The following is a 13,898-nucleotide window of genomic DNA, read 5'->3' on the forward strand; positions in this document are numbered from 1 at the left end:
TGACATAATAATCTGCTACCTGCAATCACCACTAGGGGGAGCCGGAGCGCACTACATGCAGATATATACAGCTCCCATAGAGTGACATAATATTCTGCTACCTGCAGTCACCACTGGAGGGAGCCCGAGCGCACTACATGCAGCTATATATACAGCTCCCATAGAGTGACATAATATTTTGCTTCCTGCAGTCACCACTAGAGGGAGCCGGAGCGCACTACATGCAGATATTTACAGCTCCCATAGAGTGACATAACATTCTGCTGCCTGCAGCCACCACTAGGGGGAGCTCACTACATATAGATTTATACAGCTCCTATAGAGTTACAGGATAACATTCTGCTGCCTGCAGTCACCTCTAGGGGGAGCTCACTACATATAGATTTATACAGCTCCTATAGTTCCATAACATTCTGCTGCCTGCAGCCACCACTAGGGGGAGCTCACTACATGCAGATATATACAGCTCCCATAGAGTGACATATTATTCTGCTGCCTGCAGTCACCACTGGAGGGAGCCGGAGCGCACTACATGCAGATATATACAGCTCCCATATATTGACATAATATTCTGCTACCTGCAGTCACCACTGGAGGGAGCCGGAGCTCACTACATGCAGATATATACAGCTCCCATAGAGTGACATATTATTCTGCTGCCTGCAGTCACCACTAGAGGGGGCCGGAGCGCACTACATGCAGATATATACAGCTCCCATAGAGTGAAATAATATTCTGCTGCCTGCAGTCACCACTAGGGGGAGCTCACTACATGCAGATATACACAGCTCCCATAGAGTGACATATTATTCTGCTACCTGCAGTCACCACTAGAGGGAGCCGGAGCGCACTACATGCAGATATATACAGCTCCCATAGAGTGAAATAATATTCTGCTGCCTGCAGTCACCACTGGAGGGAGCCGGAGCGCACTACATGCAGATATATACAGCTCCCATAGAGTGACATAATATTCTGCTACCTGCAGTCACCACTGGAGGGAGCCGGAGCGCACTACATGCAGATATATACAGCTCCCATTGAGTTACATGATAACATTCTGCTGCCTGCAGCCACCACTAGGGGGAGCTCACTACATACAGATATATACAGCTCCCATAGAGTTACATGATAACATTCTGCTGCCTGCAGTCACCTCTAGGGGGAGCTCACCACATATAGATTTATACAGCTCCTATAGTTACATAACATTCTGCTGCCTGCAGCCACCACTAGGGGGAGCTCACTACATACAGATTTATACAGCTCCTATAGAGTTACAGGATAACATTCTGCTGCCTGCAGTCACCACTAGGGGGATCTCACTACATACAGATATATACAGCTCCCATAGAGTTACATGATAACATTCTGCTGCCTGCAGTCACCTCTAGGGGGAGCTCACCACATATAGATTTATACAGCTCCTATAGTTACATAACATTCTGCTGCCTGCAGCCACCACTAGGGGGAGCTCACTACATGCAGATATATACAGCTCCCATAGAGCGACATAATATTCTGCTGCCTGCAGTCACCACTGGAGGGAGCCGGAGCGCACTACATGCAGATATATACAGCTCCCATATATTGACATAATATTCTGCTACCTGCAGTCACCACTGGAGAGAGCCGGAGCTCACTACATGCAGATATATACAGCTCCCATAGAGTGACATAATATTCTGCTGCCTGCAGTCACCACTAGGGGGAGCTCACTACATGCAGATATATACAGCTCCCATAGAGTGACATATTATTCTGCTGCCTGCAGTCACCACTAGAGGGAGCCGGAGCGCACTACATGCAGATATATACAGCTCCCATAGAGTGAAATAATATTCTGCTGCCTACAGTCACCACTAGGGGGAGCTCACTACATGCAGATATATACAGCTCCCATAGAGTGACATATTATTCTGCTCGAAAAGAAGAGAAGAATGATCCAGCGCCAGTGATGGTATTAAAAGGGAAAGGCAATTCCCATGTTTATTGTGGAAAAATAGTAAAATCTTGAATGCAAGACGCGGTCTCGGAGCAAGAGTAAGCAGGTAGTATAATTGCCTTTCCCTTTTAATACCATCACTGGCGCTGGATCATTCTTCTCTTCTTTTCGTGCTACATACCGCGGGCCGTCGCGGGGATCCGAGCGACATCGCAGCAGACGCAGAAACCGGTGAGCTGGAGGCTTTCTCCCTTCTCTATATTATTCTGCTGCCTGCAGTCACCACTAGAGGGAGCCGGAGCGCACTACATGCAGATATATACAGCTCCCATAGAGTGAAATAATATTCTGCTGCCTGCAGTCACCACTGGAGGGAGCCGGAGCGCACTACATGCAGATATATACAGCTCCCATAGAGTGACATAATATTCTGCTACCTGCAGTCACCACTGGAGGGAGCCGGAGCGCACTACATGCAGATATATACAGCTCCCATAGAGTGACATATTATTCTGCTGCCTGCAGTCACCACTAGAGGGGGCCGGAGCGCACTACATGCAGATATATACAGCTCCCATAGAGTGAAATAATATTCTGCTGCCTGCAGTCACCACTAGGGGGAGCTCACTACATGCAGATATACACAGCTCCCATAGAGTGACATATTATTCTGCTACCTGCAGTCACCACTAGAGGGAGCCGGAGCGCACTACATGCAGATATATACAGCTCCCATAGAGTGAAATAATATTCTGCTGCCTGCAGTCACCACTGGAGGGAGCCGGAGCGCACTACATGCAGATATATACAGCTCCCATAGAGTGACATAATATTCTGCTACCTGCAGTCACCACTGGAGGGAGCCGGAGCGCACTACATGCAGATATATACAGCTCCCATTGAGTTACATGATAACATTCTGCTGCCTGCAGCCACCACTAGGGGGAGCTCACTACATAGATATATACAGCTCCCATAGAGTTCCATAACATTCTGCTGCCTGCAGTCACCACTAGGGGGAGCTCACTACATACAGATTTATACAGCTACTATAGTTACATAACATTCTGCTGCCTGCAGTCACCACTAGGGGGAGCTCACTACATACAGATATATACAGCTCCCATTGACCTGTATAATAAATCTATATGCAGTGAGCTCCCTCTAGTGGCAACAGAAATATTTTTATCATTTAGAGGCTAGAGGAACCGTCAGTCTGAAATTTTGCTTATTCTTCATTTGTTTCCTGAATGCAAAATGAAGGAACTAAATATTCTACATTAAAAATATCCTTCAATTTTGCTGCTGCAGAGTCTGTGTAACTCCTGTACGTGGGCGGCTGTCCTGAAAATTCTGACATAAATCTGACAGCTCCTGTTCTGACGTCATCACCTCGCTCTGAAATCACAGGAGTTTATAACGTTCAACAGGTCAATCATGAACGGCTCAAAGGGGGGTTCTCCGGTGCCCCCCGATTCTGTGGTACCCTGTTCTGTCATGTATTACACTCTGTGCCCCTGAAGATCTCTTAGGCCCCATGCACACAAACGTATTTTTGCAGCCGCAATTCACCCGCAAATCTACGACTTGCGGCCCCATTCATTCCTATGGGTCCCGTACATTGCCCCGGAGCTCGGACCGCAGAAAGAACGGGCAAGTCTTATTACGGCTCCTAGAAATGAACGCACGTGGCCGTCCGACCGAAAATCACGGCTGTGCACGTCGCTACGGTTGTGTTCATGAGGCCTTAGGGTATGTTCACACGGCAAACTATAAACGGCCATACAATACGGAGCGGTTTTCGAGGGAAGGCCTCTGATGTGCAGCCGTTTTTGATGCTTTTCTTAGGCCTCATGCACACGACCGTAAAAACTCCCGTTATTACGGGTCGTAATTACGACCCGTAATAACGGGCTCATAGACTTCTATTGGCGACGGGTGCGTTCCCGTTTTCTCACGGGAAGGTGCCCGTGCCGTTGAAAAAGATAGAACATGTCCTATTTCAGGCCGTAATAACGGCACGGACAGTCCATAGAAGTCTATGGAGCTCCCGTAATAACGGGTGGCTACATGTGTGCACCCGTCATTACGGCAGCGTTGCTAAGCGACGTCAGTAAATAGTCACTGTCCAGGGAGCTGAAAGAGTTAACTGATCGGCAGTAACTCAGCACCCTGGACAGTGACTACCGATCAGTATAAACCTGTAAAAAATAAAAGACGTTCATACTTACCGAGAACTTCCTGCTTCCTCTAGTCCGGTCTCCCGCCCGTTGCCTTGGTGACGCGTCCCTCTCGACATCCGGCCCGACGTCCTGGATGACGTTTCAGGCCATGTGACCGCTGCAGCCAATCACAGGTCAATCACAGGCTGCAGCGGTCACATGGACTGCCGCGTCATCCAGGGATGTCGGGCTGGATGTGAAGAGAGGGACGCGTCACCAAGACAACGGCCGGGTAAGTATGAATTTCTTAAACTTTTATTACAGAAAGGGCTGTCCCTTCTCTCTATCCTGCACTGATAGAGAGAAGGGGCTGCCGATTAGTGCAGTGCTATTTTGCCGCCAAAAACGTGCTCGTAAATACGGGTGGAATACGTGTGACACCGGACCCATATTTACGCCAGTATTTACGGGTGGGAAAAAATACGGTCGTGTGCATGAGGCCTTAGATTGTTTTTTGTGCGGTTTATCTTTTGAGACAACGGAAAACGGCTCCAAAAACGGCTCAGGAAATGACACGCACTACTTTTCTACGGGGCTTTTTTTTTACGTGCCGTCTTTACAAACGTTGTATTTTTAGCCGTTTCGTTTACGGCCGTGTGACCATAGCCTCTCGATCGATAAATAGACGTATAAGGAGCCAGCAAGGACGTAACCAGACCGCGGGGTGGGGGGGGGGCAGTGAAGGGGTTAAAGGCTTCTTAACATCTCAGTGAGGCCGGATTCACACGAGTGTCGTCCGAGGTGCATCCGTGTTTTTCCCCGCGGGACGTGTTATCTTGGATGCGCTGGAGTCTATGGCGGACGCGCGGTGCGTGAAAAGAACGGGACATGACATCATCTCACGGACCCCTCACTCGCTCCGGTCATGTTGAATTACGTAGCTCCGCGTGACGGCCATTGTTTTAACAGACGTTCGTGTGAATAAGGCCTTACAGGTGGAGTCACCGGCAGCGATGCCGTCAGTCTCACTGACCTGATGGATTTCAGCGCAAGATACAACTTCTACGTATCCCGGACAGGGACGCCGCGGCTCAGAAATGTACCGTTACTTATAAAAATGTCACTTAGGACCCCCGATACGATGTAGGTGTCCACTGTATAGGACCTGCAGCCACGAGAACTCCCCTCCCCCCCACATTATCGTAGCTGCAGCAGACGCCGCGCCCTGTAGTGTGCAGGGGACGATGTGCCGCCATCATTACACCGCGCTCTGTAGTACGCAGGGGACGATGTGCCGCCATCATTACACCGCGCTCTGTAGTACGCAGGGGACGATGTGCCGCCATCATTACGCCGCGCCCTGTAGTGTGCAGGGGACGATGTGCCGCCATCATTACACCGCGCTCTGTAGTACGCAGGGGACGATGTGCCGCCATCATTACACCGCGCTCTGTAGTACGCAGGGGACGATGTGCCGCCATCATTACACCGCGCTCTGTAGTGTGCAGGGGACGATGTGCCGCCATCATTACACCGCGCTCTGTAGTACGCAGGGGACGATGTGCCGCCATCATTACACCGCGCTCTGTAGTACGCAGGGGACGATGTGCCGCCATCATTACACCGCGCTCTGTAGTACGCAGGGGACGATGTGCCGCCATCATTACACCGCGCTCTGTAGTACGCAGGGGACGATGTGCCGCCATCATTACACCGCGCTCTGTAGTACGCAGGGGACGATGTGCCGCCATCATTACACCGCGCTCTGTAGTACGCAGGGGACGATGTGCCGCCATCATTACACCGCGCTCTGTAGTGTGCAGGGGACGATGTGCCGCCATCATTACACCGCGCTCTGTAGTGTGCAGGGGACGATGTGCCGCCATCATTACACCGCGCTCTGTAGTACGCAGGGGACGATGTGCCGCCATCATTACACCGCGCTCTGTAGTACGCAGGGGACGATGTGCCGCCATCATTACACCGCGCTCTGTAGTACGCAGGGGACGATGTGCCGCCATCATTACACCGCGCTCTGTAGTGTGCAGGGGACGATGTGCCGCCATCATTACACCGCGCTCTGTAGTACGCAGGGGACGATGTGCCGCCATCATTACACCGCGCTCTGTAGTGTGCAGGGGACGATGTGCCGCCATCATTACACCGCGCTCTGTAGTGTGCAGGGGACGATGTGCCGCCATCATTACACCGCGCTCTGTAGTACGCAGGGGACGATGTGCCGCGATCATTACACCGCGCTCTGTAGTGTGCAGGGGACGATGTGCCGCCATCATTACACCGCGCTCTGTAGTGTGCAGGGGACGATGTGCCGCCATCATTACACCGCGCTCTGTAGTGTGCAGGGGACGATGTGCCGCCATCATTACACCGCGCTCTGTAGTGTGCAGGGGACGATGTGCCGCCATCATTACACCGCGCTCTGTAGTGTGCAGGGGACGATGTGCCCCCATCATTACACCGCGCTCTGTAGTGTGCAGGGGACGATGTGCCCCCATCATTACACCGCGCTCTGTAGTACGCAGGGGACGATGTGCCGCCATCATTACACCGCGCTCTGTAGTACGCAGGGGACGATGTGCCGCCATCATTACACCGCGCTCTGTAGTACGCAGGGGACGATGTGCCCCCATCATTACACCGCGCTCTGTAGTACGCAGGGGACGATGTGCCGCCATCATTACACCGCGCTCTGTAGTACGCAGGGGACGATGTGCCGCCATCATTACACCGCGCTCTGTAGTGTGCAGGGGACGATGTGCCGCCATCATTACACCGCGCTCTGTAGTACGCAGGGGACGATGTGCCGCCATCATTACACCGCGCTCTGTAGTGTGCAGGGGACGATGTGCCGCCATCATTACACCGCGCTCTGTAGTGTGCAGGGGACGATGTGCCGCCATCATTACACCGCGCTCTGTAGTGTGCAGGGGACGATGTGCCGCCATCATTACACCACGCTCTGTAGTACGCAGGGGACGATGTGCCGCCATCATTACACCGCGCTCTGTAGTACGCAGGGGACGATGTGCCCCCATCATTACACCGCGCTCTGTAGTACGCAGGGGACGATGTGCCGCCATCATTACACCGCGCTCTGTAGTACGCAGGGGACGATGTGCCGCCATCATTACACCGCGCTCTGTAGTACGCAGGGGACGATGTGCCGCCATCATTACACCGCGCTCTGTAGTACGCAGGGGACGATGTGCCGCCATCATTACACCACGCTCTGTAGTACGCAGGGGACGATGTGCCGCCATCATTACACCGCGCTCTGTAGTACGCAGGGGACGATGTGCCGCCATCATTACACCGCGCTCTGTAGTGTGCAGGGGACGATGTGCCGCCATCATTACACCGCGCTCTGTAGTACGCAGGGGACGATGTGCCGCCATCATTACACCGCGCTCTGTAGTACGCAGGGGACGATGTGCCGCCATCATTACACCGCGCTCTGTAGTGTGCAGGGGACGATGTGCCGCCATCATTACACCGCGCTCTGTAGTACGCAGGGGACGATGTGCCGCCATCATTACACCGCGCTCTGTAGTGTGCAGGGGACGATGTGCCGCCATCATTACACCGCGCTCTGTAGTACGCAGGGGACGATGTGCCGCCATCATTACACCGCGCTCTGTAGTACGCAGGGGACGATGTGCCGCCATCATTACACCGCGCTCTGTAGTACGCAGGGGACGATGTGCCGCCATCATTACACCGCGCTCTGTAGTGTGCAGGGGACGATGTGCCGCCATCATTACACCGCGCTCTGTAGTACGCAGGGGACGATGTGCCGCCATCATTACACCGCGCTCTGTAGTACGCAGGGGACGATGTGCCCCCATCATTACACCGCGCTCTGTAGTGTGCAGGGGACGATGTGCCGCCATCATTACACCGCGCTCTGTAGTACGCAGGGGACGATGTGCCGCCATCATTACACCGCGCTCTGTAGTGTGCAGGGGACGATGTGCCGCCATCATTACACCGCGCTCTGTAGTACGCAGGGGACGATGTGCCGCCATCATTACACCGCGCTCTGTAGTGTGCAGGGGACGATGTGCCGCCATCATTACACCGCGCTCTGTAGTACGCAGGGGACGATGTGCCGCCATCATTACACCGCGCTCTGTAGTACGCAGGGGACGATGTGCCGCCATCATTACACCGCGCTCTGTAGTGTGCAGGGGACGATGTGCCGCCATCATTACACCACGCTCTGTAGTACGCAGGGGACGATGTGCCGCCATCATTACACCGCGCTCTGTAGTGTGCAGGGGACGATGTGCCGCCATCATTACACCGCGCTCTGTAGTGTGCAGGGGACGATGTGCCGCCATCATTACACCGCGCTCTGTAGTGTGCAGGGGACGATGTGCCGCCATCATTACACCGCGCTCTGTAGTGTGCAGGGGACGATGTGCCGCCATCATTACACCGCGCTCTGTAGTACGCAGGGGACGATGTGCCGCCATCATTACACCGCGCTCTGTAGTGTGCAGGGGACGATGTGCCGCCATCATTACACCGCGCTCTGTAGTACGCAGGGGACGATGTGCCGCCATCATTACACCGCGCTCTGTAGTACGCAGGGGACGATGTGCCGCCATCATTACACCGCGCTCTGTAGTGTGCAGGGGACGATGTGCCGCCATCATTACACCGCGCTCTGTAGTACGCAGGGGACGATGTGCCCCCATCATTACACCACGCTCTGTAGTACGCAGGGGACGATGTGCCCCCATCATTACACCGCGCTCTGTAGTACGCAGGGGACGATGTGCCCCCATCATTACACCGCGCTCTGTAGTGTGCAGGGGACGATGTGCCGCCATCATTACACCGCGCTCTGTAGTACGCAGGGGACGATGTGCCGCCATCATTACACCGCGCTCTGTAGTGTGCAGGGGACGATGTGCCGCCATCATTACACCGCGCTCTGTAGTACGCAGGGGACGATGTGCCGCCATCATTACACCGCGCTCTGTAGTACGCAGGGGACGATGTGCCGCCATCATTACACCGCGCTCTGTAGTGTGCAGGGGACGATGTGCCGCCATCATTACACCGCGCTCTGTAGTACGCAGGGGACGATGTGCCGCCATCATTACACCGCGCTCTGTAGTGTGCAGGGGACGATGTGCCGCCATCATTACACCGCGCTCTGTAGTGTGCAGGGGACGATGTGCCGCCATCATTACACCGCGCTCTGTAGTGTGCAGGGGACGATGTGCCGCCATCATTACACCGCGCTCTGTAGTGTGCAGGGGACGATGTGCCGCCATCATTACACCACGCTCTGTAGTACGCAGGGGACGATGTGCCCCCATCATTACACCGCGCTCTGTAGTGTGCAGGGGACGATGTGCCGCCATCATTACACCGCGCTCTGTAGTGTGCAGGGGACGATGTGCCGCCATCATTACACCGCGCTCTGTAGTGTGCAGGGGACGATGTGCCGCCATCATTACACCGCGCTCTGTAGTACGCAGGGGACGATGTGCCGCCATCATTACACCGCGCTCTGTAGTGTGCAGGGGACGATGTGCCGCCATCATTACACCACGCTCTGTAGTACGCAGGGGACGATGTGCCGCCATCATTACACCGCGCTCTGTAGTACGCAGGGGACGATGTGCCGCCATCATTACACCGCGCTCTGTAGTGTGCAGGGGACGATGTGCCGCCATCATTACGCACGGAGCGGAAGGAGAGGAGACCTACAAGTCTGTACTTTCTATTTTCCCTCCTTCTAGATCCACTCCAGGACATGGTTAAAGAAACTGCATCAGAAGTGCGTGTGTGAATCTAACCGTACAGAGGCTGTCGTGTTCCCCCAGACAATACACTAAAGGCTGGGAATAAATCAGCGCTGCGGTGTTTGTTTCAGTATCAGATCCCTGTGTATGAGCTTGTGTGCGTTACTGCGAGGATTGTGGCTGGAGCGTGTCCTCCTGTAATTTACTATTTCACCACTAGATGGCGGGCGGTTCAGCGTGAATTGTTTATACAGCCAGTTTAGCGCTGACATGCGGCGTAGGTGAATATTATGGAGGTGGCACGTCCTCCGAGTGCTGGAGCTTCTCCGGGACTTCACTTCTAAATACTGAGCAGAAAACGCCGTGTGAACGAGGCTCTACAGACGGACACCGGGGGAGCGTCACCTCAGGGGCCACATCTGCGCTCCGGGTCTATGAGCCTGGCCGCACCCGAGACGTTCTACAGCGGGGACACACGGACCACGCTGCACAGGTGGAGGGCATTATGTGATACATCCAGGAGAACACGACAGCCCGCTCCCTCATGTACGACCTACAAAAGGGACGTCACAAAATGGGGGGGGGCGCGCGGGGTCACATCACCAATCTCTACACTCTGTGTCCCGGGGTCTGGGACCGCTGTGGGGACGTAATGGCGGCAGCACGGACATGAAAGATCAGTAACAACCTGACAGAGGAGGGGGAGGGGCCTCGTTCTTTATCCGCGACACAAATCGTCTCCGATGCATGCCGGGAATGGATAGGGTGACGTCACTGGTCTGCGACGAGGATCCAGCGCGAAGTAGGAAGTGGTCGCGGGGGATACCGGGAGGTGTAGTTTATAATGTCGTGTTAATAATACGCTGTGTGACAGTGTGAACTACAACTCCCAGATTGCGCTGCTTCTCCACAGTTTTGTATGCGTCCTGGTGACAGGTAAGAGGTCTTCTGTACCTCAGACCTCCTTCTTGTCCTATATGTCTCTGCTCCGGCCAGTCACCGCACGTCTAATGTATTAAATATGTGTCTTGTCCCAGCAGAACCGACCTGTATCCCGGCCTCTTTATGTAACGTTATCTTTTTCCGCTCGGTGGGTGGTGACCTCTCCTCTGGCTCACCGTTCACTCTGTTGCTCCACCGTCCAGATGTCCAGGCTGAAAGGTGATGAGGAGGATTACTGGCACGCCTCCAAGTGCACGGCCTTCACGTTTGAAGATGATGATGAGGATGGTTTATCTCAGGTAGATGTCAGACACCCCACCCCATCTGCTGCACCACCCCCTCCCCCCGTGCGGCCCCCTCTCCTCTTCTCACCCTCCCCTGCTGCGCGCTGCCCCCCCTCCTACTCCACCGCGCTGCCCCCCCCCTCCTCCTCCGCCGCGCGGCCCTCTCCTCCCTCCTCCGCCGCGCGGCTCCCTCCTCCCTCCTCCCCTGCTGCGCGGCTCCCTCCTCCCCCCTCCCCTGCTGCGCGGCCCCCCTCCTCCCCTGCTGCGCGGCCCCCCCCCTCTCCCTCCCCTGCTGCACGCCCCCCCCTCTCCCTCCTCCGCCGCGCGCCCCCCCTCTCCCTCCTCCGCCGCGCGCCTCTCCCTCCTCCGCCGCGCGCCCCCCCTTGCCGTCTCATCTTCTCCTCTCTTGCAGCTGAAGGAGTCTAAGCGTGCGGTGAACAGTATAAAGGCTTTTGTGGATGAAGATGATGAGGAGTGGGAGAAGTTCACCTGGAGTGGGGAGCCTGTGGGAAGTGAGTTGTGTCCGCAGGTGACCCGCCATTATACCGCTGCGCCATTTTCAGCTGGCTGGTCACATGACGCCGCCGGACCAAGCTGTCCAATGAGAGGCCAGCCGTCCAGTGATAACGGTGTCCGTCGTGTGACCTCCCTCTCCTCTCAGGTATATCCTGGTCCATCCACGAGACGTCCAACTCCCAGGGCCCCGACTCCAGAAGTTTTGCTGCAAATAAGTCCCGGCCTGACCCTTCGAGCTCGACCTCCTCCTTCCCCAGACCTGGGTCCTTCAGCAGCCTCTTCAGAGGTGAGCAGTCAGCGGTGCGGCAGCGTATCTGGGCGGTCACTGGCGGCTCTGACGCTGCGCTCTTGTCTCTGCAGGGAAGTCCAGGCCCGGCAGCTTCCAGGCACTTTCCGATGGTAGGTTCAGCCTCTGGTGGGGGTTACTCGGTGTTCACCTCTTCTGAACTTTTATCTTCTCAGCTTTTCTAGATACAAACATTAAATACATTGCTCCAGAACAGCGCAAGCCCAAGTCTGAATACCAGGTACTGATCAGAGGAGGGGGACGCCTGCTGATGGGGGGCCCGCTGTGCTGGGGGGTGACACTTGGTGCCTGTGGTTATATTGCAGGATTACAGTGGAGACTGGAGCATTGAGGAGTCGGTGCGGAGGATGCAGCGTGGCAAGGTAGGGGAGGGCCGCACTGACCTGTTCTACCCCCTGCGCCACCCGCAGCCCGTGCATTGCCCTCTGACCTCAGGCTGTGTCCCCGCAGATGTGCTCTATGGAGAGGTTCCGCTCACTGAAGGATAAGCTGCAGCTGCTGGATGAGGCCGTACGACTCCACGATGGCAACGTCATCACAGCGGTCAGTCAGCTGGCGCCTCACTCTATACATTATATATATATATACACCTGAGAATGATGTGTCTGGGAAGAATGTGCGTAGTGTAGTCACATGGCCGGGTCATTAGACATCGTGCCCCCGCACCCTATAACCTTAGTATCAGACCCCAGAAGACACCCCTTATTATAATCACCCCCGAACCTTCTCTCATGTCGGGACCTCTGCTGAATCTTATCCTTTTATTACAGGTGTTGATATTCTTGAAGAGGACGTTACGTTCTGGTGAGTCTCCCCTGATGTAGCTCGGACGGTGACCTGTGGACACTTTATTATTTCTGCCATATTTTACTGCTGTAGATTGTTCAGGTCATGTATCCTATGTGCTAGACTGGTATCTGCCCCTGACGACTTGTGGTAAACCGGAGGTCCGCCCTGTGACACACGGGCACAGTGCCAGGCTGAGGTCCTCTGTATGACACACGGGCACAGTGCCAGGCTGAGGTCCTCTGTATGACACACGGGCACAGTGCCGGGCTGAGGTCCTCTGTATGACACACGGGCACAGTGCCAGGCTGAGGTCCTCTGTATGACACACGGGCACAGTGCCGGGCTGAGGTCCTCTGTATGACACACGGGCACAGTGCCAGGCTGAGGTCCTCTGTATGACACACGGGCACAGTGCCAGGCTGAGGTCCTCTGTATGACACACGGGCACAGTGCCAGGCTGAGGTCCTCTGTATGACACACGGGCACAGTGCCAGGCTGAGGTCCTCTGTATGACACACGGGCACAGTGCCAGGCTGAGGTCCTCTGTATGACACACGGGCACAGTGCCAGGCTGAGGTCCTCTGTATGACACACGGGCACAGTGCCAGGCTGAGGTCCTCTGTATGACACACGGGCACAGTGCCAGGCTGAGGTCCTCTGTATATGACACGGGCACAGTGCCAGGCTGAGGTCCTCTGTATGACACACGGGCACAGTGCCAGGCTGAGGTCCTCTGTATATGACACGGGCACAGTGCCAGGCTGAGGTCCTCTGTATGACACACGGGCACGGTGCCAGGCTGAGGTCCTCTGTATGACACACGGGCACAGTGCCAGGCTGAGGTCCTCTGTATGACACACGGGCACGGTGCCAGGCTGAGGTCCTCTGTATGACACACGGGCACAGTGCCAGGCTGAGGTCCTCTGTATGACACACGGGCACAGTGCCAGGCTGAGGTCCTCTGTATGACACACGGGCACGGTGCCAGGCTGAGGTCCTCTGTATGACACACGGGCACGGTGCCAGGCTGAGGTCCTCTGTATGACACACGGGCACGGTGCCAGGCTGAGGTCCTCTGTATGACACACGGGCACGGTGCCAGGCTGAGGTCCTCTGTATGACACACGGGCACAGTGCCAGGCTGAGGTCCTCTGTATATGACACGGGCACAGT

The 13,898-nt window shown here is 55.2% G+C and overlaps 2 protein-coding genes across 4 annotated transcripts in view; one reads left to right on the plus strand and one right to left on the minus strand.

Moving 5' to 3' along the window:
* The window catches only part of AHSA1 (activator of HSP90 ATPase activity 1), a 39,896-nt gene extending 29,234 nt beyond the window's left edge, over positions 1-10,662 (minus strand). The window contains exon 1 of the mRNA XM_075844494.1: positions 10,576-10,662. The gene's annotated coding sequence lies outside the window, so the exon portion shown is untranslated. The remainder of the gene's footprint in view (positions 1-10,575) is intronic.
* Positions 10,154-13,898, plus strand: part of VIPAS39 (VPS33B interacting protein, apical-basolateral polarity regulator, spe-39 homolog) — a 7,467-nt gene continuing 3,722 nt past the window's right edge. The window contains exons 1-9 of one of the 3 annotated variants that reach the window (XM_075844492.1): positions 10,154-10,433; positions 10,928-11,128; positions 11,526-11,625; positions 11,775-11,915; positions 11,990-12,028; positions 12,092-12,156; positions 12,242-12,298; positions 12,387-12,479; positions 12,707-12,740. In XM_075844492.1, coding sequence (XP_075700607.1) covers positions 11,033-11,128; positions 11,526-11,625; positions 11,775-11,915; positions 11,990-12,028; positions 12,092-12,156; positions 12,242-12,298; positions 12,387-12,479; positions 12,707-12,740 — 625 coding nt within the window. In that variant the 5' untranslated portion in view covers positions 10,154-10,433; positions 10,928-11,032. Of the gene's footprint in view, positions 10,434-10,561; positions 10,824-10,927; positions 11,129-11,525; positions 11,626-11,774; positions 11,916-11,989; positions 12,029-12,091; positions 12,157-12,241; positions 12,299-12,386; positions 12,480-12,706; positions 12,741-13,898 lie in introns of those variants that run through there. The other 2 variants (XM_075844493.1, XM_075844491.1) reach the window with 2 other exon arrangements.

This window comes from Rhinoderma darwinii, chromosome 12 (genome assembly GCF_050947455.1).
Source record: "Rhinoderma darwinii isolate aRhiDar2 chromosome 12, aRhiDar2.hap1, whole genome shotgun sequence".
NCBI classification, from domain to species: Eukaryota; Metazoa; Chordata; class Amphibia; order Anura; family Rhinodermatidae; genus Rhinoderma; species Rhinoderma darwinii.